Consider the following 27,598-nt stretch of genomic DNA (forward strand, 5'->3'; position numbering starts at 1 on the left):
TCGATATTTGCTTAAATTGCATTTTTATAATATATTTTTAATTTAATATTAGTGCTTTCTTTTAAGTTCCCATAGGTTTTAACCACCTAATTTTCTCAGTGCTGAACCCAGATTTTTGGCTCCTTGGTTTACATTCCTATTTTTTAATTTAGTTTTGCTACCATACACATTCAAACTGAAGATGAGAAAAAACACTGGAGTCACCATTGCCAACAACAGTGGAGTATTGTAACTTATAGAAAAGAGATGGCTTCCACAGAATCTCAGAAGCGATTGTTTCCATCTCTGGGGATGACCCATCATAATTTTGGCTACATTCAAGCTGGTGCCCCTTATACCAGAAGAAAAACTCAGGGCTGTTTTCTTCTAACTGGTTTTCAGTTACGACACAACTCTGACACATTTTGTTACTACAGAATAGTCTATTGCCAAGCCTGTGTCAACACTAATTACACATCCAACTCCATAATTTGATGTATGCCCTCTTATGCCATGTACCATCATAGCTAACATCAATATATAAAGTTTCATTCCTGTTAGTGATCGATTGAGTTGTTTATAATAATCTCTAACAAGCTGGTGAGCTCGGGACAAAGATTGGATCGAATTAGATTTACAAGCTGAATAAATAACACATGATTGTTTGTGAAAAGTTTGGTGGAAGTGGGATTCATGTTAATTATTTGACAGAATTTCTCTACATCACTGTGGCCTCTCCTAATCGACAAAAATGCATGTGTTACTCATCTGTTTGCCATCAGACACCTGAATTTTCTATTTTCGGAGAAGTAAATGAGCAGGACTGAAATTCTTCACAATGTTTATTCTGAACAACAAAGTTTTACACTAAGCCCAATCTTTCTTTAATTACTCATGCACAATGTCTGACTTTATCTCAGTTTTTTCAATAGCTGACTTGCTAACCTCACTTTTACAAGGACCAACGCTAATAGGAACAATTGACTGGACTGATTTTGCAAGTTCCACCATTTTTGAATAGCCAATTTAGCCTTATTTTTCTCAGAATTTTACATTCTGAGAAAATTTTACATCTATGATTAGATGTATAACTAAATAATTTATTAATAAACTAATAACGAATATTTAGTTAGTAATTGTGGTTGACAGTCGCACATCTGAAAACAAAAAACCAGAAACAAAAAAGAAAACATGCCTACCAAACATAACCTAATTGACTAACTTTTAGAATTACTACCATGATTGCATTAATAACTGACCACAAATTAGAAAGAAAAGACCATGAATTACACAATATACTTTTAAAATAGTTAATGAAACCAGAAAACACTGTAACATTCGCAGTAAGACTAGAAATTTTGCAATTTTTAACACAAAAACAATATTATGTTTGGTAACTTTTGCCATCCAATACTGTAAACTAACTATGTAGCACAGTGGCTGAATATAACTAATTCAGAAAGAAACAATCTGTAAAATGGTTCCTGATTGAACCAGCTCTCTTATCTTAGAGAAGAGCAATATAAGTTTCAAAAATCTGTTTTTTACTGTTTTTTCCCCAGATTTTTTGACTGTCGCTGATTAGTAATTTTTTTTTTGCCTTTTAAATGGTATAATTTAAAAAATTAATCTTACTACAACATTAAGATCATAAAAAAATATAAAAATCAATGAAAAAAATTTTATGACAAAATTATTTTTTATGGCTAAATATCAAGATTGATTACGTCCTTAAGTTTGTTATCTAAGTTTAACTTATGTTAAGTCAAATGTATTTATGTGTAACATCCTATACTCTATAAAATCTACAATTTTGACAGGTAGTTATGTTAAGAATTATAATAAGACTTTAGAATTTTGCTAAGGTGATGGCAGTTAAAAGCGTTTGTTTTCTTACTTACCACTAGGGCAGTCTGCCTCTATGATCACTTAGTTCAGTTGGCTTTCTCCACTCATTACAGCAACGTGTTACGTTAATTTATTCGTACATAGGAATTCTTTAACATAATCCACCGGGTTGGTCTAGTGGTGAACGTGTCTTCCCAAATCAGCTGATTTGGAAGTCGAGAGTTCCAGCATTCAACTCCTAGTAAAGCCAGTTATTTTTACACAGATTTGATTACTAGATTGTGGATACCAATCAGGTTAAAAGGCATTGAAAATAATAGGTTTCAATTAACCACACATCTCAGGAATGGTCGAACTGAGACTACACTTCATTTACACTCATACATATCATCCTCTGAAGTATTATCTGAATGGTACTTACCGGAGGCTAAACAGGAAAAAGAAAGCAATTCTTTATAACATGTTCAATTATTATAGTCATGTTGTGTATATTCAAATCAAATGCAATTTCATCTATAAGAGTACATTTGTAATTTATCCAAATACTTTCAACGGCTATCATCGGACAATATAATGTATTTGTACAAGTTAATAAACATGGTTACACTTAGTTTACAATCCAACAATTACTACATCAAACACCATTAATAGTTGCAATACTTGAATGATTCAAGAAAGATTTTTAACCACCATAGATGTTTTGGTAAAACAAACAATGCATGCATTAGAGGTGTAGGATAGCAGACAAAAGTGTGGGATAAGTAGATGATGTCATTTTTGCAAAAGATGAAGGCGTCACTTCAGCATATATTGGATACAATTCTGAAAAAACTAAGCTTCTTGGTTTGAGAATTAATGCAGAGGAAACTGACTACGGTAGTGAAAAGATAAAATAAAAAATTGCCTGACATAAATTGCAGTGTAAAATTAGAAGGTACCCCGATAAAAACTAGAACATTTTTCTTATGACAAAAAAATAAATTGAAAAATGGGGTTAACAGCATAATCACTTGTAAAGTTATTGTTTTTCCACGTACAGTGTGGAAAAACAAGCATCCTCTACTGAAAATTTGGGTCTGAAATTTGGAGGCTCAAAAAACAAGAACAAAGAAATGTCATCAGTTTTGCCTCATGGTGCTTACAGAAAATAATGAAAATAAAATTGTGGCAGTATTACGTAAACAAGAATGTGTGAATAGAAGCTAATGAAGTGCCACCTACTACACTGGGTTTCTGCAGCCATCTTCACTGGTTCGGTCAATTTTAAAGAATGGATAATAACAATAGCCAAGTATACAACAGTATTGGCATTGGAAAGAGATCAAGAGGGCGACAATGGACACTGGACAGTGGTCAGACAATATCCAAGAAGACATGAAACATGCAGTACAACTTAACAAAAACTGCAAATATCTGTCAAAACAAAATCCAGTGGAAGAAATTAGTTGATGACACTGTAACGTCTTGCATCATTAACGTATGACAAAGATATGCATAAATTGGTATGTATGGTAATTGTAACAAAAATAAATAATAAGAAATACGCCTTTCAGGATAAAAGTTTACTCTGACTGAATTTATTAATAATTACTTAACAGATAAAAGATATCAGATAGTAAATGATGAGAAAGAAGCCAGTATTTCTTTGGTACACAAGTCACTTCAGTGAGTTAAGTATAACTCATCCTCAGAAATATGTAAATCAGTTTCCATATAAATTTGTGGTTAATGTAAAAAATTTATTAGTTATCATTTGCAGGCGTTTGTAAAGGTGAAGCAAAATGTGATGAGACAGTAGAAATTTTACCATCCTGGTTACCAGAAACTTCTAACTTAAATACTAAATTACCACAATTTATTAGTTGTTTTCAATGGAAAAAAGATAAATTGTTAGAAAATCATTGGATATGCAAGCCCTGGAACCTTGCAAGAGGATTAGATACGTATATTACTGATATTGTAAATTTTATTATTAGACTATCAAATAGTGGCCCAAAAATTGATCAAAAATATATATGTAATCCTATTCTATTCTACACAGAAGTTGTTGAAGTTTCTGGCATAGTAAAATTTGATATCCATTATGTTATTCTTTTAAAATCTGTAAAACCATTAGAAGCATACACACATGAAAATTTCTTTCTTCATTTGCAAATAAATCATTTGATTTAAATGATTTTGATGTCTATGAAAAACATTTTACAGTTATGAATTATGGAAAAAGTACACTGTTGCATCGATTGTTGTGTAGTGATTTTATAAAACAATTTGAAAAGCAATATCCATCAGTTAAATGGAAATTAGTTGAAGAATAAATATTTAAAATGTTCAGGGAAATGTTTGAAGCTGCAGTTAAAAAAAAATTCATCTGGCGGAATTGGAGAAAGCCCGCAGTCTCATGTGCTTTATGCTGCTGATGTAGTGCTTTCCTATTCTCCAAATAATATTGAAATAGAATCAAAGCTGTTAGAATTAAATTGGATTCCAAATTGTGATAGAGGATATTTATATTAAAATGAATTTACAATGATTTTCTTTCTTTTTCTGAGTGAAACTAAAAACATGTTTCACAAATTATAATTTTTTTTCTATTGGGCCTTTATTATAGCATTTATAATATGATTAACGTATAAAAACATAATATATAAATATAAAACAATAGTTGAATCCACTTGTGTAATAATATAATGCATATTTTAAAAATATATGATTTATCTATTAATGTGTTTTTTTTTTAATTCAAAAAACTCATTGAAATTTTATAAACATAAAATTACTTTTATAATACTATTATAAAAGTTTAAAAATTTATAAAAGTACAAAAGTATTTTTCTTTATAAACTGTATTTTTGTAAAAAGAAAATTTTTTAGCTTTAATCAAATTTTAATTATCTGACTTAATAGTAATTTTTGGTCTTAGTGGCCACTGACTTGGATGAAATTTGGCACAATGATTTCTGACATTGACACCATTTAATTTCAGTTACAAAGAGTCAAGGGAGCCAGGACCCATGAGTCTCATATTTAATTCTATGATTTCATTACATTAGCATATCACTTTGGTTATGTATATAGTCAGTTTCATTCAGTGGTAGAAAACAAACTAATTTTTTTTCCTTTTTCAAGGTCACCAAGGTTCTCGTACCTAAAAATTTACTAGCTTTAGAAATATACTGTATCTTTTAAAAATAAACTTACAACACTCTTCATTTTCAGAAAATCATAAAATCTCAATAGAATAAATACTGGCCTAACTTTTCCAACAAAGCCAAGAAAATTGTGCAACTTACCATTTTTAAAAATATTTTTTGTATAATAATGCTAAAAGATCACAGACTTGTAAATTATGCTCATATGTATTAACTTAAATTTTCTGTAAATAAATGATAGTTATTTTAAGTTATCCATTATCATCATATACTTATCTGCTTTGAAGCAGGATCCTTACATCATATCTACTCTCATTGTTTTCTTTTCTATTGTCAAAAAAATTTTGAGTTCTTGATAGTTACCATTTCCTTTTATATCTTCTCTGCTCTGTACCCTCTTTAAGATTAATAACGACTTATTGGTCTTTCTTTACTCTTTTGGTTTCATCCTGACTGTTATCTTGCTACATTATAGCTACAATTTGACTTTAATGACAAAAGTCAAAGTCATTAAAAATATGATAATGATAACACTAAAACAATAATAATATGACATTGTTCATGATGTAATTGTATCAATGACTTCAGCTCATTATGTTGTCTGAATCCACAAAAACCCAAAAAATACTACTAGAAAATAGAAATTAATTATATTTAAATAAAATTAAGATATTTACTTAAGCTATCTCGAAAATATTATAGCGTTCATCACATGATATTTATGGAAATGTCTGAATCCAAATTGACGACAGTTTATGTAATATAGACTGCAAATTAAGTGCATTAATTATTGTTTTAATACTAATAAGCTGAATGTAAGTCAAAGCATTCAAGGAATGGCTTGTTATATATAATTATTTCTTCAAGGTTTTTGATACGTTTCCATACTACCTTGGAGGTAGCTGGCGCGTTACGATTTTTTTTCACGAGTGAAATCTCTCCCCAATAGCCCTATATAAAAACATTCGATTACGTTTTTGTTTTATTTATTTTTTCAACATAATTAAACAAAATTAATAAACTATCATATAAATAAAACTAATAACATAGAATTATTACTAATAACTAAACTAACAAAACATCTATTTTCTACGACGATTTTGTTTATTAGACTAGTTTTCAACCGGAGACAAATAACTTGTATCAATATATGTTAAGAGCCTATGTGTACCCGCACCATATCGACTAAAACTCATATCTCACCTATTCTCCTCCGGGGTCGGTCCTACAGTTTAAGCATTGCGCGGGCACAGGAGGAGGTGCCTTTAGGGTCCAGGGACCCTGTGCTTCATCACCGTCGCCCATCCGCACAAGTGCAGACGAACGACGGCTCCTGATCTTAAGTACTCTTATCTCATTCTCTCGCTGTATATCGTTATAACTTAAATCGTTATTGAAAAAATAAACACGGCGTATACTCACTACTTTCTTACAAAATCTGATCAATAGTGCAGCATCCTTGACATCGTACAGATGGTCAGAACGATTCAGAGGTATAAGTTGAGAAAATCATCACCCTTCCCTAAAAGGGAATACCCATCCATAAGAAAAACATTCCACCCCCCCCCCCCACTTTGTTACAAATACCTATACTTTCATTTAAACTTGTCCTGCCTTTTTAACCTGACTCCTACCCTATCTATCCTATCCTTTTACCTAACCTAGTTTGGGTTAATACCAATGACTCAAGTTTTTTGGCTGTTGCAAATATGATCAGCTGTGAGAAAGAGAGTGAGTAATACGTCATTAGTTTTTGAAAAGGTCGAACGCGTCTTTTCATAAAAATCTTCAGCTCAGCTAGTCATTTTTCTAACGTATATATATATATATATATATATATATTGATCGATTTAAGGACTTCGTAAATACAGATACGTATAGTTTATATATATATATATATATTAATCTTATAGATTATAAGATTAATTAGATTAGAAACATGTGGAAAAAGTGCTTCCCCTTTAATTTTTTGCGACGAAAAAGAGAACAGCCCAAGTAATATCTAGACTTTCACAAATTTACAAAGAGAATCCTGAAATGTCACGATGGAAGTTAGAAATTATGAAGAGAGAGTTCAACGAATTACATAGAAATTTTGAAAGCCACGAAAAGACAAAAGACTTAAAAATAAGAATGGAGAGACAAAAATCTGATCATACTAAAGAATAATTACGTTGGAGAGAGAAAACAATATATTATACGTAAAGGTAGACATCCTAATACCCGTGACAAGTAATCTCTGAACAAATCATGTAAATAAATGACCTATATATTTTTCACTTTTGTTATCGTACAAGAAATTGTCGAGGAGGAAGATTATAAAGAAGCATGAGAATTGAGATCACGGACACGGTCATTTTTGTTATTCTATTAATTATATAAAATTTAAAAATAATACAATTCTAAATACAGTTATAAAGAACTTTTCGGCAGGAATATATATGTTACTGTGTATTGTACTGGGTACAAAAAGAAAGTAAGTTATTTGATCAAAATAATAGCTACTTATAAAAAATAATGATAAAAGCATCAGTGGCAATTTTTTTTCAGTAGCTATTATGGAATGCAAAGGTGGCGGGAGTTTCACAAATTCTCCCTACGAATCGCAGAACTTGGACAGTGTCCCTTGCTGCTGTATGATTCTATAGTCGGGCTTGTTTAAGGGTTTATTTTTAGTGACGGGTCTAAATTTTAAGTTGTGTATTATTTTATATTTTAAGGACGGATTTATTAGCATTCCAATCCGTTTTTACCAGCGTTCTCGAACCCATTTTACGGTCCGACCGCGGGAGGCTAGGCTTTTGAAACCTGTCCTCCCGACATGATTCCTCTTCAGACCGTCCACTGAAGTCCTTTTGGTGCTAACGATTCATAGGCTAGCAGGAATACGCCACAACGGGGCACTAACTTTTTAGAGAGAGCAATGCGCCCCCTTCTCCGAAGGGAGTCGCAATTGCTGATTTAATTGTAAGTGTTTTTAGGAATGGATAAGAAGATCTTCATCCACTTCTTTAATGGCTGCCCTTCACGGTGCATCTCTGCTGGGCTCTTTTCGGGACTCCTGTCCGTGACGTCGGGTCGGGACTACTAAAAACATTTAGCAGTCAAACCTGAACAACTTTTCGGGTATAGTTTTATGTATTGTAGGCGTATTGTATTTACACATTTAATTTAAATATTATAAATCACAATCAAAGCTCACTCTGAGACAGACGTTGCCTGGATTTTGTTCCTGTTTTGGTCCGCGGGGAGTACTTTATTTCTCCCCTACCCGGCATATCTGCCGAGCGTTCCCCTATCTGTCAACTGGGGACGCGTCCGATGGTGGATAGGAAACCTCTCACAGGTAATAATAATTATAATAACACCGTAGTGACGTTTGTAGATTTCAAGAAGGCATCTGTTGTGCAAAAAGTTCAACGCGGTCCAAGAGACCATAACGAAAAAAAATAATCATAATTATTATGATTTTTTTCCCGTTTTATTATTATTATTATTATTTGTACAAGGTAAAAAATAAAGAAGTTATATTAATAATATAATTTATAATTAATAATGTTATATACATAATATAATGTATGTATGGTGTTCGTCTAGTGGAGCTGGTGACCGCGAGACCCCCAATCGCCGAGTTACTATCCTGTAACCTAGCCCCCAAGGGTCTGCATCCACGGTCTCCGTCAGTTCTCTTCAGCAGCGTGCCTTGTTCAGGTTGATGGCTAGACGGAGCCGCTTCTTTGCCGTCTTATACTCAGCTGACCTGGCGTTCGCGTCTATGCGATTCCTCGCACGTTGCGCCACCCGTCTTAGTCGAAGACACTCTCGGCGCAACCCCGCAATCTCCGGTATCCACCAGTACACGGGTCGCTTCTGGTGCCTCGGCCCCCCGTGGGGCATGGAAGCGTCGCATGCAGAAGCGATCAGCCGCATGGTCGTAGCAACTACGGCTTCAGCGCCCCCCCTCCCCCCCCCCCCCCCGTTGATGAAGTTTTCAGGGGCTACCACCCCTGAGGAGATCTTTCTGTTGAATTTATTCTCGTCGATTTTGTTGACGTTATATCTTTTCACTAGCCGTGGGGGCCCCGGACGCTCTCGTGTACCATTTAGGACTCTAAATGAGATGTATTGGTGGTCGCTACCGGTATAATCCTCGAGAACTCTCCAGTCCTGAACGAGCGTGACCAGCTCTTCGGAAGCGAGGGAAATATCAGGAATGGTTTCCAAATATCCTGGGCGGCGGAACGTCGTCGTGTTCCCTGTATTGAGAATCACGAGTCCAGTACGTGCCGCCATGTCCAGAATGTATTTCCCTCTGGAGTTGGTATGCGCCATACCCCAGTCTACCGCTCTGGAGTTGAAGTCCCCAGCTACCACCATCTCACCAGAGGCAGCGAGGATAACATCCTCCAGCGCGTCAACTTTCCGGCGAAAGTCCGCTATCGAATCATTTGGGGTGAGGTAACAGCTAAAAATCGTCACTTCACCGCAGCAGATCCAAACGAAACCCTCGCCTGCGCCGTGCCTCCGAAGTTGGGCTCTGCTGCGATACGGAATCCATATCGCGGCAGTCCCGAGCGAGTCTCGGAACCATTGGGAGTCGTCACGGTCCCGGTACTGCTCGCTGATCAGCACCAAATCGGCCTCCCTGTCTCTGGCTAGCTTCAGCAGCAAGTCATCAGCTAGCCGGCTCCTGTTAAGGTTGGGCTGTATTATGTTCAACATTTTAACGGGGCCTTCTCTTCGCCTGCTCCAGGGCTGCCCGGAAGACCTGACACTCCCTTGTTCCAGGTGCGTGAGCCAGCTGCGAAGCGTTCATCCCTTTTTCTTGGCAGAGCATGAACCGAGGGGGGGGGCAGAACACTTCTTAGCTTTGTGCTCCCCTAACCCGCACTTATGGCAGAGCCGGCTTCTCTCAGGCCCCTTACATCCACGAGCCAGATGCCCATACCCATGGCACCTGAAACACCGTGGGACCTGTGCCCTGGATCTGATTTGACAGTACAACCAGCCAATCCCCGACGGGGAGTCTTATTCTTTAAGACTTTGGGGGTTGGCGTCCCCACGGGCCTAGCCTCTGCAGCTATTCTTCCCACTATACAGTGAGCTGCAGAACACTTTACATTATACACATATACTACACCAAGAACACTTCATAAATTACAACATACACACTTACACAACAACATCCTACACTGATATTTCTTACATTAACACTCGGTGGTGTTGCGACATCTTACGAAACGCAACCGTAACCCAAGGTGGGAACAAATCGTGCCGACGGGTGAATGGCTCTACGTAGTGAGTCTTGAACGATGTCCTCTGGGCACCAGGGCGAACCCATTTGTACTTAGCTCTAGCTCCAGTACGCGTGCGCTCTGCTGGAGTGGTCCATTTTTCGCCGGTACTCGTGGGACCAAAATTTCTGTTCCTATATTAAATTCCAAGATGGTTGGTGGTCCATCTGAAAAAACCTCCAAATTAAGTCTTGCGAAGAGACCTTGATCAGCTTTGTCTGACGAGGAAAAAAGTCCTATGGAAGAGAACTACAAATCTTTAGACACTAAAAATATTCGATTCGTTTTGGAGGAAATATTCACCACCTTTTGGAGGTGAAACCTCCAAAAGGTTTCACCTTTCCTAATAAATAAAACTGTAACAGGTGCAAGTGGCTCCCCGAAGAACATCAGGAAATTACGCGACGGATCGATTCTGGTTGAAACATTCAACGACGAACAGAGTCGTTCAATCTTACGTCTCCGTAATATGGGTGGTATAAATATAAGTGCTGAAAGCCACAAAACTTTAAATACGAGCAGGGGTGTAATTTTTTGTCGAGACCTTTTAGATATACATATCAATGAAATAGTTGACGAGCTTTGCCACCAAGATGTTGTTGAAGTGAAACGTATAATGAAACGGCAGAACGGACAGAAGAACCGACACCGTCTCTTATATTAACATTTAATCTCCCTGTTCCACCAGAAAAGATTAAAGTGGGTTACCTCTCGGTTCGGGTACGACCATTCATACCCAACCCACGGCGATGTTTCAGATGCCAAGGTTTTGGTCACACTACAACATCTTGTACAAAAACTGAGATCTGTGTTCGATGTGCTAAAGAAGGTCACAGTGACACTAACTGCGAAGGAAGTGAAAAATGCGCAAACTGCAGTGGTCCACATACAGCCCGCTCCCGAGATTGCCCAATCTTTAAAGAAGAAAAGGCAATTCTCAAAATCTGTACGGAGCAAAAGCTATCTTTCCCGGCCGCACGAAGAGAATACAAAAAGTTAAATAATTCACGGAACCTGGTTAAACCCGATGTATCTTTTGCCACCTCTACATCTAAACAAATTCCTACAAATGTTAATAATCAGCAGTGCGGATCCTGCAATGAGCTTAAAAAACTTGTTCAGATGCTTTATGATCAAGTAGCTTCACTTACAGCCACTATCTCAGAGCTGACAAAGATGAAGAAAACGTCTTTCGTCGCAGTTAGTGAATCCAACAGTGTGATACACACGAAAGTTCCTGCTCCCAAAGTCGTACCGGCACGAGTAGCGACTATCACAGCTGGCAGTAAGCCATCTAATAAGCTCCCCGTAAAGGGAACCCACATAACCACCACCTCTGGGATGTTAACTGCAGCATCCCATTCAAATAAATCTCCTCCACCATCACCTCATATACTGGAGGATATGATTGAAGAACCACCCGACCCTAGGGCATCGGAGTTCTTTAAAATAAAAAATACAAAAAAGAAAAACCGAATCACGTACAACTAATTTTTATATAATTTCCGAAATTTATTTTTTACACTTATGAACATTATTCAGTGGAATGTTAGGGGTATTCGTTCCCGCATTGAAGATATTAGAGTACTAGCGCACTACAGGGTTCGCCGTTGAGCGGTACGTTGTTTACGATCGCCATTAACAAATTGATATTAGCCATTCCAGTAGAAATCAGCAAAAGCGTCTATGTTGATGATTTGGCAATTGTGTATGCCAGCAACAAGACTGCTATGGTGAAATACAAATTGCAACGGGCGATCGACGCCTTAAACGAAGTTGCGAGGAATAATGGATTTCAATTTTCACCAGAAAAAACGTGCTGTGTATACTTCTGCAGGAAGAGAATTTATCACCAAAGTCCTATGTTGAGAATTGGCAATGATCCAATACAATATAAAGACAATGTTGGATTTTTAGGACTAGTATTGGATATATCCCTTACGTGGGGATTACACATACAGGACTTAAGTGTTAGATGCAAAAGAGCCCTAAACATTATAAAATGTTTATCGAACATTAATTGGGGCTCAGATAAAGAGATATTATTGAGACTGTATAAGGCATTGGTTCAATCGAAACTAGACTACGAATGTATTGTATATTCATCCGCTAGAAAGTCGCATTTAAGAAAGTTAGACGTAATTCATAATAGCGGAATTAGATATGCGACAGGCGCTTTCCGCACAAGTCCGGCGACAAGTCTAATGTCCGAAGCTGGAATAATGCCACTACATTATAGAAGAGAGATCCTTTTGTTAAGATATGCAGCAAACGTATGGGCTTTTCCTGTCCATATAAATAATAACCTTTTCATGAATCATCCAATGGCGCTGCAGTATATGAAAGTCGTGCTACCTATTCCAGACCAGCCGGAATTAGGTACCACGAATTAAAAAGGAAATACGAAATTGCTGTTCCAGAGACACTAGCAATTACTAGAGAAATCCCGCCATGGCTCTTGCCAACGGTAAATACAAGATTAGATCTCTCTTAGTGAGAAATAAAAAAGAAGCCAGCAGTTATCAACAGGAATTTTTGGCAACCGCCAGTAGTTACGAAGAACATATTAGAATTTATACTGACGGTTCTAAAACTGAACATGGTGTTGGGTGCTCCATATATATAAATGGAGAAGCCCATTGTTGGAAACTGCCAGACATGGCCAATGTCTACACGGCAGAACTTACTGCCATTCAGCAAGCTCTTCGCTACATAGAACATTATTGCGAAGAACATAAGTGCTAATATGTTCCGATTCTCTAAGTGCACTTGTTGCATTTCGGAACAAGAACATTAAGGATGTCCTAATTGCAAACATCCTGTCCATTTTATACGTTCTAAATCAACGTGGACAGCGATGCGTATTTGTATGGACTCCAGGGCATACTGGTATTACAGGTAATGAAATCGCAGACGAAGCTGCCAGAAAGGCAACAATCTGCGATGATTTGGATGCATTTCCTGTAAGAGTGGCAGATGTTAAAAACCGTCTAACTTACATAGTAAGAAACAAACGGAGTACTGATTGGAGAAGTTTAAATACAAAATTAAACTCAGTGAAAACTTCTCCATATAAATGGAAAAGCGACTTTAAGTTGACTCGCCGTGAACAAGTATCTGTGACCAGACTTAGAATCGGTCACACACGATTAACAAATTCATATTTGTTAACTGGCGAAGAGAGACCAATGTGCGGTGTTTGTAATAAAACACTGACAATGAAGCATCTAATAGAAGAGTGTACCATATAATATGAGAACCTCTGAAAGAGGTTCCGTCTTAGAAATGATATTACTGCTGATCTGGATAATGGAAATGAAGAAAAGATAGTTGCATTTTTACACGCCATTGGACTTCTTAAAAGTCTATAAAAATGAAAATTTAAAGCTGTGATAAAAGAATCTCTAAGAGGTAGTTTCATTTATGTGGAAGTCTCGAAGCGTGGCACGTGTAGCAACGGGAAGTAGCCCTCTTGCCTAGGCCACCCTGGCTCGTCTGCATTCAAGAGTAGTGAGTCGGGGTGTTCCGACGATGGCATGGGAGACCCTCAAGGGTGGATTGAGGGCGCGAGGCTATGGGTATGCGCGGTGCATGCCTGTAGCCTGTTTATAAGGAGGAGTCAACTGCCACGCGACTGATATACTGCTCAACGGCGGTTCTGGTCGCCCCGAGGGTGCTTAAACAAACTATAAACGAGACACGTAGAAGAAGGAAATGGTATTGATATCTTGTATTTTTAATTTAATGGTCTTTTGAGAACCTTATCTCAAATTTTAATAATGGGGCCCTTTACACCCTACAAGTGTTGTTTTGTCTTGTTGTTGTGATTCATGTTTCTGTGTAGTTTGTGCTTTTAAATAAAATGTAAGGGCCCTTTACACACTTACGTATGACGATTTTGATGGTGATACTAATTTCTTTCTAAGAACGTGACGAGGGCTAGTCTCGGGGTTTTTTTCTTCGCGATTTACTCTATACAACCGTTCTCATCTCAGTTTTAGGAGAAAATCTATGTATCACTGCGCTATTAACATAGTAATGATGTAACATTCACTACGGTTTTCTTCAATATTATTATTTAACGTTACGTTAGGTAATGAGAAACTCGTATTAGCGACGTTAACCGTTGTTTTTCTGAAGGTAATGATGCTGTGATGTTGGTAACAGTGTCAGCAGACTTATTTTTTGATGATGGTGATACGGTAGTGTTGTAAAAAATGGGAAACGCTTCCACGGTTGATGAATTTTACCATATTAAAGGAATATTAACCATCGATGGTGCAGAAAAAACACTATAGGTTTCATCGTCCTATATTCGATAGCGGATGCACTGGAATTCCCTTTATTGGAGATGACGACGACATTTTTTTACCACCCATCCCCGATCCGATCAAAGGGTAGGGCTTGGTATAATCCCTGCCCTGCAGCTTCGGCTTTTCTTTTTATCATCATTTCAACAAGACGTTTAATATTATTCCTTTTTGATCGTCTTCTTCTTACTCTTCCACCGCCGAACTTTGCTTTTAACTTCATCGCGTTTGTAGCCGCCAATGCAGTAGCCTTTTCTGTGATACTCAAATTCTTAGCTTTAACTCTTTCGCAAGCTCTATCGGCTAATTTACGATCTGCAGCCGGTCTGTTTTCGTTATCGCTGTACGTAGCGTATGCGATATCGTGTTCTTTACAAGCTGCCAACTTGTTTACACTGTGATCGTTTCTCTTTAATCGTTTTTCTAAATTCGTTCCCGGTCCGCAATACTGATAACCAGGAATATGTAACTCTACCGGCAATAAATCGATTCCTTTGTTTACAATTTTACCCACCACCTTTTTGACACCTTTTAATGCTTTATCACCAATATAAGAACCTAACACCCCTGCAGCTCCTGCTGTTGGAGTTGTTAACAGTCCTCCGCCTCGTTTAAGACTGGCAGTTCGTTTACATCTTCTCACCTTACCCTTTCGAACAAGAGGACATTTTGACCTCCTCACTCTTGCCATATTGGACAGACAATGAACCTGTTTACAATCTTCCCCAACTTACATTAGATCCGTGATCGGTGGTCGTACCATAATTTCTTGCTCATTCTTCTTCGTCGTCGTATCTGTTTTTGAATCAGAGATCGGAGGGCGTACCGTGTTGTTATTCAAATCATCCTCCCCTTTCTTCTTCAATGTCTTATCTGTGTTTGGTTCATTGACTGGAGGACGCGCCATATTTTTAGTCACATCCTCGTCCTCCTCCTTCTCCTAATTGATCGATTTTAAATACCTCCCGCATTACATATTCTTTTTCACTATTCTCGTTACCAAAGCGATTGTGCAAACGAAGATCTAAATAGTAAAGATAAGGAGGGTCTATAAAATTTAAAGAAATAATATTTAGTGCTACCATTTATTTATTGCAAATAAATTTGTAACATAATTCTATTATATATAAATGTACTTTTCATACAATCATTTATACAATTATTTAAATAAACTTTTTAATGCTGCATAAACTCAAGGTTTTTATTTCTTATTCGATTAAATAAAACTAAAAAAAGAGTATATACTTTAAATTTTCTTCTGTTATAATGATACATGTTTATATTAGATGTGGGGGCGTTAAGAGACATTTTTTGCTTAACAGATATAAATTAATTGTTGCAAACTTTGTGTTGATGATTTATATTTAATTCCTAGGTGTCACCTGGATGTATTTTACTGCTTTATTTGTAATAATACAAAGTAAGAGTATAGTGTGTGGCGTGACGCTACTGTAGATCGTGGGAATCTTTTAACACACACACACACACACACACACACACACACACACACACACACACACACACACACACACCTCTTAGATATTTTATTTTTTATATTCGGGCATCATATAAACAATGTCTTAATGCTGAATGAATGTTTACGCGATATATTAGTGAAAGTTTACGAACACACACACACACACAGAGAGAGAGAGAGAGTTTTGAATTACAATAATTTAGCACATTCCTATGTTTGTGATCAGTGTTAAGTTTTAATTTACATGTAGGCTCGTGTCTGCAGCGGTGGTGGTGGTGGTAGCCGCAGTAACGGTCTACGTGTTGCGCATGCGCGGTCGTTTTGAACCCGGCGCTGCAAATGGTCGGTAGGGTGTGGCGCTTTCGCGCCTACCACTGCAACGGAAGTTCAAAATAGGACGCTCAACCTTAGGCCATGTTCGTCAGCTGTTCTTCAGTCCCGCGCCACACCTCGCACAGTCAACAACCCGTGCCGCTACGTCAACGCACGCACGCGAACACACACGCAGCTGCTGTCTCCTAGTGCAAGAACCAAGTCCTGGGGTCCTGGAGTAGTGGGTGACGCCTCCTGGTGCAACGGCCATGACGACCAGGATCATTCTCGAGGTACGTTTAAATTTTTATTCACACACACACACACACACACAATATATTTCATTTTTCTCACGCGTGAAACTTATATACAACATTTTTCACTCAATAAAAAAAAGGGAAATTCAAATATTGCGGACGCCGCCATCTTGGATTCCAATATGGCGGACTGTCTGCCATCTTGGATTTTGACGCCCGTATGCCCATTTCCGTACTACTTGCTACCAACCTTTGAAATATTATTTCAATAATTTAATACATGTATATAACCAGGTTGATAACACTGACACAAAAAACAAGTTGGCAACACTGAAAGGCTACGGCGCCGCTGACGTCACATTACACGATGGCCGACCACCGCCATCTTGAATTTGTGACATCATTCAGGTCAAATAGGCCGTATGCCTATTTCCGTACTACTGTGATGGTTTTTCTTTTCTTTATGAAATCTGGCGTGAAAAATTGAACGAAATTGGTGTCAGAACTGTATTTTTAGTAGTTTGAGAAGTCATGGGTTAAAAGGCAAAAGAACCGGGTCTTAATAATACACAATTATTTTACGTTTACTGTAAAATAACTTTAATTAATGGGTAATAAACACATGAAGGTTTTTATATGTTTATTGCACGCATTACAATTCCGTTACTGAACTATTTTAAATAAAAGTCAATTATTTATATAAAGAACGAGTAAATGGTTTTATTTAACAGAAATAATAGTAGTGTGTAGATAAGTTTTTAAATGATGATACCCATTTAAAAGTAAAAAACACCTCAATTTCCGTATCTTGTTCATTGTATAAACAAATACACATGCTCAAATAATTGTCATTAACGCCTTCTGAATTTTGAATTATTTTCTACTTTTACTTTTATATTTAGTTCCTTTATTTATTTATCTCAATATTATTCCTTCTGTTTTTATATTTCAAATAATTAATATGGACATTAATCACACCTAATTTTATTTTGCAATCGATAGTTAAATTTTTCATGCCGTTCTGATTAAGCTTTCACTACGGTTTCCCTTGATCCAGCCTGGGCAAATGCTGGGACAATTCGTTTTTTTATATTTGCGCATTCTTGAGTATTATATACTCTTTATAATATATTATTCTACACTAATCACAATAAAAATAATTATTTAATTAAACCCCAAAAGAAAAATTATATTGAAAGTAGGTGAATAAATTTAGGTGACAGACCAATCAGACAGTGTATTGTGGTTGTTATTTCCGTAGTGTGTAGCTTTTATTTTATCGATACTCGATTTGATTCACCGTAAGGGTGTGACATTTTTTATCATATCATCTACATAGATTCTTTATAAATGTTGAATCTATCTCTAGATAAACTGAATCTGAACAGTTCTGTTGTATCAAACAGACGTAATAACAACTTCCTGATTAGCCATGTATGATGGCTGAATCCGTCACTGTTACCATCTGTACAATGTTTATTGTTCATTTATTTATTTATTTTTTCGATCGATGAATTAATTTACCGCAGAAGCTTACAAAGCTTGTAATAAATTTCGCTCGGATTTCAGTTCCCCGGTGAAATGAGGTCATACTGAAATCTTTAAGTTGTTATATAAGGGGTAAACTTGATGATTTCTTATGTTTTTTTTTGACCTGAAAGATCGAATAAAACAAAACCCAGAACTATCATCCCTTGTTTTCACAATATCCAGCGTAGAACAGAAAAGTTCAGTAACGAAATACACGTTTTTTTTAGGTTTGAAGTAGAATAACTTTGTTAAACAAACTCGTAGAAAGTTTCATTCTGAGAAAATCATTGTAATGTACTTTAAACAGAAAAACTTTAAGGATTTGTAAAAATTAAAAACAACCTTTTTTTTTAGTAAAATATGTAAGGTAAATACGTTTACCTTAGAAAAATTAAAATACGTTTAATTTACTTTTTAAAAAAATACTCACTGGTGTTTATATTTTTTAAATTTAAAATAAATGTTCGAAAATTCCACCGTTGACATCGCACTTTTCAACTCGTTTCCTTGCGTTCCTTGATGAGGGACTATCATTATCAGTAAATAAAGTAGGATTTATTTCCTTAAAGTAGAAGAAAATGATAGACCCTAGAAGGTAAGGAAGGTAAGGAAATGTCTAAATGAAAACTATGCATGTTTGAGGGCTTAGAGATGGCTGTTCCACCATTGAGCTTAATTTGCAGGTGGGAGATGAGAAGGGAATTTTACATACATTATCAAGTTTTCGTAATATACTTAAAGAGAAAAAGGCAGAAATAAAAATTGTGATTTGATTTTTCTATATTCTTTAGTTTTTCTGTAATATTAAAACATTTTTCTACGTCTAAAATACAACATTTGTAAATCTTTGTTTAAGTTATTAACTCTAACCAGTTGACTTTATTCACTAATTTAATGTTTATTGATGGTGTATATTTGCTCAGTATTAAATGTACATTTTGATTTATACAGTAATTACAAATACTATTTTGATTCATTGTTATACATGTTACATTCTCTATCGAAGTTAATTAACATTACAGGTGGTGTAATTTAATAAATTAAGTACATTTATATTCATTTCTCTGTGAACTTTATTCATTATTTAATTGTAGAGTTTTTAAAGTACCGCTTCTTTGTTTTGTAGATTAATAAACTTTTATTCACATTTCATTTCTTATTTCTTAATCTTGTACTTGTTATATGATCTGAAGACTGTTTTTTTTTCAAAACAAAGAATTATCATTTGCAATTTAAATTACTTTTTTAAAGAGAATATTAACACTAGTAGTAGTAGTTGCTCATACAGTTATTTAAGATTAAATTATGTGGAATCACAAACAATTATTATCCTTGAAATTATGTATGTAACTAACAAAGCTGCACAGTGTCAGATATTCATTTTAAATCACAATAATTTCATGTTATAAAAATTGTTCTTACATATATACAATTTGTATAAATATTTGTTTTTGTTATTTAAATTTGAAAGGAAAAATATGTATGGGAACTTTTAGATTCTGATATTTGTATTTCTCATATTTTTGAACTCAACTCATTTGCCATTCTTCCCAACAGAAGAAAACTATTTTTTTTAAATACTAAATATCACCTTCATGGTAGAGTGGTAGCATCTCTCGTCTTTCATCCACAGTTCCATGTTTGAGTCCTGGTCAGATATGGCATTCTTCATATTGAAATATTAATTATTATTATTCATCAATAACTGTTATTGGATTTCTAACCTGTTGTTGCTATATAAATTAATGAACAATAATAATAATGCAGCTGGCAAACAGTTTATTAAATTTGGCTTTCGTTGTTGGTAAAGTTACCTTCATACATTTTAATTTCCAGAAGTTATAAGAATATAACTTCAGGATGTTGCCTGAATCAGCACTCAATTAACACTTGATTTGCTAGTCGCCATGATAATATGTGGTAACACTTTTTAAAAATTATTTAACTTTTAATGATTACTTTATGCAGAAATTTTGTAAATCTTTTCGTAATTAATTATTGAGCTCCCTCATTAGTTGAGTTGGAATGGAATGCAAGGATAGAAGAAGAATTTGTATCTCCATACTAATCGCAGAACCTGAACAAAACTCCCTTGCTGCTGTGTCTTTCTTTTATCGGGCGGTAATTATTTATTTACAAGTAGTGTGGTTGTATTTATTTTGTTTTATTTATGGACAGAATTATTTGCTGCATTCCAATCCTTTAGACCAGCGAGAAATTATTTGACCGGGCTGGCCAAGGGAGACTAGCTGCATATGAGCTTCTTTCTCTTGGCATGATTTCATTTCATTCCTTCTCCTGAAGTCCTTTCGCTTCTAGAGTCTTCCAACCTAGCAGGAATGCGCCTTTTGGGAGCCTTAGTGTTGGGAGGATACAATTCGCTCAACTTTCTGGAGGGAGTTGCATATGCTGGCAGTAGTTGAGTCTCTAGTTGTGCTGCTATTAATGACATCAGTCTTAAAATATTTAGGAAATACTACAGTGTGTGGTTGAGTAATATATTTGATCTGTGCTGTGCTTGTTTGTTGATAAGTCTGTGAAACCCATTTCTATCTTTAAGTTGCATTTCTATCTTTCATACAGAAGATTCCAACATAGAATCATGATCAGACTTAATTATCACTTTTCATGATCTTAAAAAAATTTGTCTCTCTTACATAATTGTAACTGGGTGTTGGGTTTTAGTTGCTAAAAGAAAAAAGTTTTTTTTTCTTGTAAGTTTGTCATTAATATCTTTGACTGTATGTGCCCAGTTTCTATGAATTGATAGTATTAGTGTTTTTGTTACTTTTTTATGTGTTTGCATACTCCTGGGTAGGTGTACACCAACTGTTTTAGTACCCTTTTTTTGTATTGTAGATTAATAAACTTTTATTCTAATTTAATTTCTTATTTATTAATCTTGTATTTCTTATATGAATCTGGAAACTAATCATACTCAGATTTTATGTCTTTTGTTTGTGGTTTTGAAAGTGACAATGTTGTAAGATTGTTGGATGATGTATGTTTTTTCTACATTAGTTGTATTTTTGATTATGTTGAAACCAGAATTTATTAAAAATTTGACAAGAGATAATATTTAACTTTCTGAAAACTTCAATTAACATATTAATAAAAAAACTTATTTTTCAGTAGTAGTTAACAACACTAATGCAATTACATATCATCTTTTTTAATTGTTGAAAAATTATAAACATCTTTCTTTATAAATTTTAGTAATTCTACACTGTTGTAACATTTTCTCATATTTTTCAATTTATTTTAATAAACATGATAAGTCAATTTGCCATGCATTCAGATTTAAATACTATAACATTCTGGAATAGTTGGGGAAGTTTCAATTTTTAATTGGTAGTATTCACTTAACAAAATTTGCTATGTAATTGTTCATTTTATTCGTCTATCTTTATTTAGACTAATGGCTTTTAATTACACAATCAAGAAAAAAATTTTACTTTTGTGTTAGTAGAAAAATAAAAAGTGCATACTGCTGCCATTCATGAAGAATTCCATATAATATTTTCTAATTCCCCATAACTAACCTGCCAACATTTCCATAATCTAAATATAAAATTTTAAATTATTGGTGGCAAACAAACAGTTTTTGCAGATAAATTGAGAGCTATCAAACCAGAAAGTCAGAAATGCTTTCATTAGATAAGAAATAATAAAATTTATTTTTCAAACATTCATTGATGATGTACATAACTATTAATTAATAAATACATAAATAATTGCAACTGCATAAATAAGTATATAAGTAATACATAAGTACATAAATATAATAAGACATAAATAAATACTTTAAATGTATTAGATAGATTTAACATAATTAATATACCATCTTAACATACTTAAAGATATAAATAGTAATACAACTAATCATTAACAAGAGTGAGAAAAAGACATTTTGGAAAATTAGACAACCCTTGAAAATAAGTTTTTTAACACTTCTTTACTTAACTAAATTCCGAACAATTACTTTCAGGTAAACTATTTAGGAAATAGTTAGTGGTACAGCAGTGGCAATAGCATTTATTTCTGTTTGCTTTCTAATTATTAGCAAATAAAACTAACTTTGTACTAAAAGGTTTATTTTTCATTTTAGATGTTTTCTTCAAATCAGCAACCCTTGACTACGTAATTATTTTACTCTACTATTTATAATTAAATTTTTTTATTGTTAACTACAATAAAAGAAATTATATTTTAAAAACAAAATCAAATGTACACTCTTTTTAGTTGTGTAATTCATTAATAAAGTAATTTTATTTTGTTTATCAAAATGAACTCTCTGTACTCTTATACTGAAACAATTTTTCAATTGTTTGTAACACTTTGTTGCAGTTCAATTGTAAAATATTGTTATAATTTTTCAAACAACTCACTAAGCTGTTAAAAACATTTGATGATACAAATAAAATCTTTTAAAACCTCAGCTTAGGTAACATGAAGGTTCCTTAATTCCTCAATGCCCACTCAACTTGGGTATTAATCCTATCAAAACACCAAAATCAATAAATACAAAGCACTTTATAAAAATATAAATGCCTCAAGAGTTCATTAGGTTCCTTAAAAATTGGATATGTATTGATTTTACACCATTTTGCGTATAACTTGTATAACACCTAGAATAAGTTTACCAAGTATTCTTAAGGAATTTAAGTAGAAGTCTTATAGGCCAAAATTCCTTGAGTAAAGGGGAGATTTATATTTTGTAAGGAGTTTATTAAATCTTGTGAAGCAGATCCTCATTTTTCTACACAGCAATTGTTTTTACTGATTTGATGAAAATCCTCGTTTGATTAAGGAGAAGAAATTTAATGAATTTAAAGCTAATGTTTAGTATGGGATTACATAAAAGTCTGGGACCTTTTTTCTTTGATGAAAACATAACATGTAATTCATATCTTGAGACATTATGAGATCTTATTCCTGAGTTTTTAAATAACTCCGTGTTTGACATTTGACAGTAAGATACAGTATCTTCTCACTATGTTCTTCAGTTTTGAAACTTTCTTGATAAGCTGCTTCAGAATGAAAATGGCAATGAGAAATGATTGAATAGGCACCATTTCATGTAATTTGATACCTTGCAATTTTTCATTTATTTCAGGAATTGTCAGAAATAGTATTTTCTGCAAATCAAAATGATCTGAAACATCTCAAGCTATCAATTGAAAACAATTAATTTTATACATCTTAATCAAACTTCACTGGAAAAAATATGCTAAACTGTCATGAATGCATAAAAGTAGAAAGATGACATTTTGAACAGTTCATCTGATATGAATTAAATGTGTAGTAACAACTTATTTTTTATTTACCTTTTTTTAATAAATGTTTTCTTGTAAATTTGTTGTTGTTTCTTATTGTTTTATTGATTATTTTCTTATTATTGGGAAACAAACTTTTAACCACCATGTCAAAAAGATAATCTTTTACTTTTGTTTGAATTGTAATAAAACTGAAATCTTTTGGAATATTTTAATTTAAGCCATGACATAAACAAACACCTGTTTTATTCTTTTTTTTTTCTTTTTTTAAATCTAAGTTTATTTAATTCAATATTTTTGTTTCAGGCATGCTGATGTTTTAAATAATACAGCTAATAAAATACATCTATTGTCAAGTACAGATGTTATTAAAACACTTACCCATGTAGATCATTATGATCTACAGGTAAGGCCCTTAAATCCTAATGGTGGGCCTTTAATAGTCTCATGTCGAGTCTATGTGTTCTTTTTGAAGTCTCTTGATGCACCAAGTCTTGTAAGTAATTTTTTATTTAGTCTTAATATTCATTATTTTATGAATTCACTAAATAAATTTAGAACCTGATTGTAGAAATATATTGTGAAAATGTATTGTGAAATATGCCAAGTGTGACTGAGAGACCAAAACCCATGAACTAATTTTACTTCAGATTAGCCATTCACAATCAGATTCAATTATAAAAATAAGACCTAAAAGTTAGTCATTGACTTAATTTTTTAAAAGGTTTCAAGTTTATCTCATCAGAAATGAATTTTGATAACTTTGTTTAATAAAATTTTTACTTCCTTGTGCAAAGTAAAGAAAGTATGTGATCGCGAAAAATTTTGGTTTTCAGATTTCAATGGAAATTTCAATTTTGACCATCCTTGAATCCATTTTGACCAGTTTTGGCATGATGTCTGTAAATACTTACGTATTTATCTCGCATAACTCAAAAACGATTAGGTGTAGGATGTTGAAATTTTGGATTTAGGACTGTTGTAACATGTAGTCGTGCATCTCCCCTTTTGATTGCAATTGACTGGACTAAAAGTCTCCAAAAAAGCCCAAATCCAAAAAATGAGGATTTTGAACTAACTGCAGTAATAAGCCCTCATTGAGAGCTTTTTAACAATATATCTTCTTTATTTCAAGATCTAGAATCGGTTCCCAAATTTTCTCCTTTTCCTCCTGAATCATTTTATATATAAATTAATGCTGCTCTAAAAAGTTTTAAAATTAAAAAAAATATATATGAAGTGGTCGTTCTAAAAGAATAAATAAAGTTAACTTAAAATCTATTATGTATTATACAGTATATAAAATTCTACTTTAAAAATTGTAATTTTCAAAGTAGATTTAATAATCTAAATTAAAAATCTAATATAGTTTACAAGGTGGCTTTATTCCATAAAGCCACCTTGTAAACTAAGAACTACTGTAATGCAACAACTTTTACTGCAAACTTACCACATATACTCTTTGTATTTTATTACTTCTAATATTGATGCCGTAGTTTCATATGTTTCTTTCATGTTGACTACATGAACTGATAGAATGAATGGCTGTTACTATTATGCAACAAAACTACTTTCATGCTAATTTTAGAAGAGTCAGTAAAAAGACACCATTCTTCAGGAATATGCTAAATTCCAAGCTGTTTCATCAGGCCATCAACATCAGTACAAACGTGTAATGAATTTTTCATAGTAAAATAAGTTGAAGACTTTTAGTTTGTGTTCTAAATGTAGTAACTTTTGTTTTTTCCACTGTTGCAGTCTAGACCCCAGAAGTTCAGCTTGGTGCTTTAATAACTTTAAATCGCAAAATAAATGATTAAATTAATGTTGTTGAATTAAATGAGGAGATTTCTCATCAGAAGGTGGTACAGGTACAGGTATCTCCTCTTTGTGTGGTACTGGCTTTAGAACTGAGAATTAATTTGGATATTTTATGAACTTTCTACTTTTGAATGAAAATCCAAATATATCTGTCATGCAAAAGTAGCAGTCACCGAAGTGGTACTTAGGTTCATGCCAAACTATCGGTACAGCAAACGGCATAGCTTGTTGTTTCCCCTTGAAACATTCAGAGTTACTGAGCACAATATGCAAGTAACATGAGGCGTCGAGATTTAATTTTGATCCCCGAGTGCACAACTAAAATAAAATTTATAAGCTGTTTTTATCAATTCAGAAATAGTCTTTCTTTGAGATTTAGGCATAATTTACCACAGACGTAATAAAAACTGTCTGGTTGATTTGAAGATCCACAAACTTTTGCAGAAGCCATGTTGTGGCAAATAAAAATGAGAAAAATCACTTTTGTAAAATAAAGAGTTGATGAAAATATAACAAAACAGTAATAACTCTGTTAAAACAAAACACAGTTTAGACAAGTGAAGCTTCACTGAATAAGATTTTAAGCTCTGAAGTAGGCATCAACAGATATCTGTATGATATCATCATACAGACATGTTTGTATGTTTCTACTTCTCATGATACAGTGTATATATATATATATATTTATTTATTTATTAAGCATTTATGCATTTTGTTTAAAAGTAAAAATACAGAAACTATTCATAATTGTAATCAGAAGTTGATCAAAATGAGTATTACAAAAACATTTACAAATTTATGATTTACATAAAACCGTTTCATGATAATGCAATTTCAATAGCATATTTGAAATCAGAACCAAAATTTCAATGAGAAAAGTTGTGTAACATGTTAAGACACAAATTTTGTGTTGACTAGTGTTTTTATTGACATAGTTTATTTATTTTAAGTATTTATTTAGTTTCTAAAAACTTCAACCTTACACTAGTTTCAATACTCTTAGTTAACCTCTCTTTAGATCCACTTCCATTGTCTAACTTATTTATTTTATCGTAACAAAATTCATGACATTTTCACATATGCTACACAAATATTGTGTTAAGATCATAAACAGTTTCAAACTAAGTTTTTTTATCTATGAAAACCAAATAACTGATTGCATATCTTTCTTTTTTTTGGACAGGACCAATGTGAATTTCCTACTGCAGAGCAAAGACATGGTTGAGCTTGATAAGTGTTAATACAAGTGATCAAACTCTAAACTCAACCAAGATCATCTCAGTTTATATACTACATATATTTTCTGACTTTCTCATATAGTTTTCTTACTAGTATGTAAAATGAATAGAATTTTAAAATTTTAATAATTTTTATCATCAAAACTGAGCAGCCATGCTGTGTAAATAATTTTATTTAAGAGTATGATTTATTATTATTGGACAATTTAAAACTTTTATCTGGTTTTTTATTAATTGTTATTTAAAATTAAATGTTGATGTATTTCAATACCTTATTATTTGAATAAAATAATTTAAAAAAATTATAAATAGTTTTATTTTAATATTTCCTTTTTTATCTATTTTTATTACCTAAATCTCCTCTTTCTAGGTCCATTTGGTTGCCAATAATTTACGACCTCAGTTTCCTTTTCTTATTCTGTTCTTATCAAACTTTTCTAATATCTTTCTCTCTTATCTTTGTCCATTGTGTTATACATGTTCAAATACCTACATTACCTCTTGATCTTTAGTTAGGGAAATGCTGTTATGCAGAGCATGTTATATTGATATTAATTTTCAGATGCAACTCCTTTTTTTGCCAGTATACAGAGTGATTGTGGTTAATTATTCATAAGTAATGCATTTTTAAAATGTGTGGGTATACTTTAAAAATATATCCTGATAAATCTGAAGTACAGAGCTGTATCTTGTTTATGGAAAAAGTAGTGGTCAGTAGAAATTTATCAGTGGATTTTCTGAACATGTCATTGTGACTCAAAAAAGTCATTAAGTCATTTTCTAGATTAGATTAATGCTTAGTATGAAGAAAGGAGTCGTCACCCATCATAGTTCTCTGATATCTTTCCTACAAAATAAATGAAATAATTTAAACCAAATTAACATTTATGGAGTTGATGTGGAAAATTTTTACTAAAAAATTATTCTGTTACCAAAATTTGAATTATTATAAGAAAAAAACGTAATAAATTATTACTGAATTTTCTTAAGAAGAGCTTTTGCACACCCTCCTTAAAAAAACAACTACCAGGAATGCAACCAATAAACATCATCCATCAGCTCTTCTGTTTCAGCGTTTAGCCAGATGAGAGTGTAGCCCTTTATATT

At 33.7% G+C, this 27,598-nt stretch overlaps 1 protein-coding gene and 1 pseudogene across 2 annotated transcripts in view; both read left to right on the plus strand.

The window, feature by feature from the left end:
- The window catches only part of LOC142330987 (folylpolyglutamate synthase, mitochondrial-like), a 96,625-nt gene extending 69,837 nt beyond the window's left edge, over positions 1 to 26,788 (plus strand). For both annotated transcript variants that reach the window (XM_075376499.1, XM_075376501.1), the window contains one exon: positions 26,437 to 26,788. In XM_075376499.1, the coding sequence (XP_075232614.1) occupies positions 26,437 to 26,447 (11 nt within the window). In that variant the 3' untranslated portion in view covers positions 26,448 to 26,788. The remainder of the gene's footprint in view (positions 1 to 26,436) is intronic.
- On the plus strand, positions 3,386 to 4,446 carry LOC142331624 (tubulin--tyrosine ligase-like protein 12 pseudogene; annotated as a pseudogene).
- Positions 26,789 to 27,598: the final 810 nt, after the last annotated feature.

This window comes from Lycorma delicatula, chromosome 10 (assembly GCF_047948215.1).
Source record: "Lycorma delicatula isolate Av1 chromosome 10, ASM4794821v1, whole genome shotgun sequence".
Classification (NCBI taxonomy): Eukaryota; Metazoa; Arthropoda; class Insecta; order Hemiptera; family Fulgoridae; genus Lycorma; species Lycorma delicatula.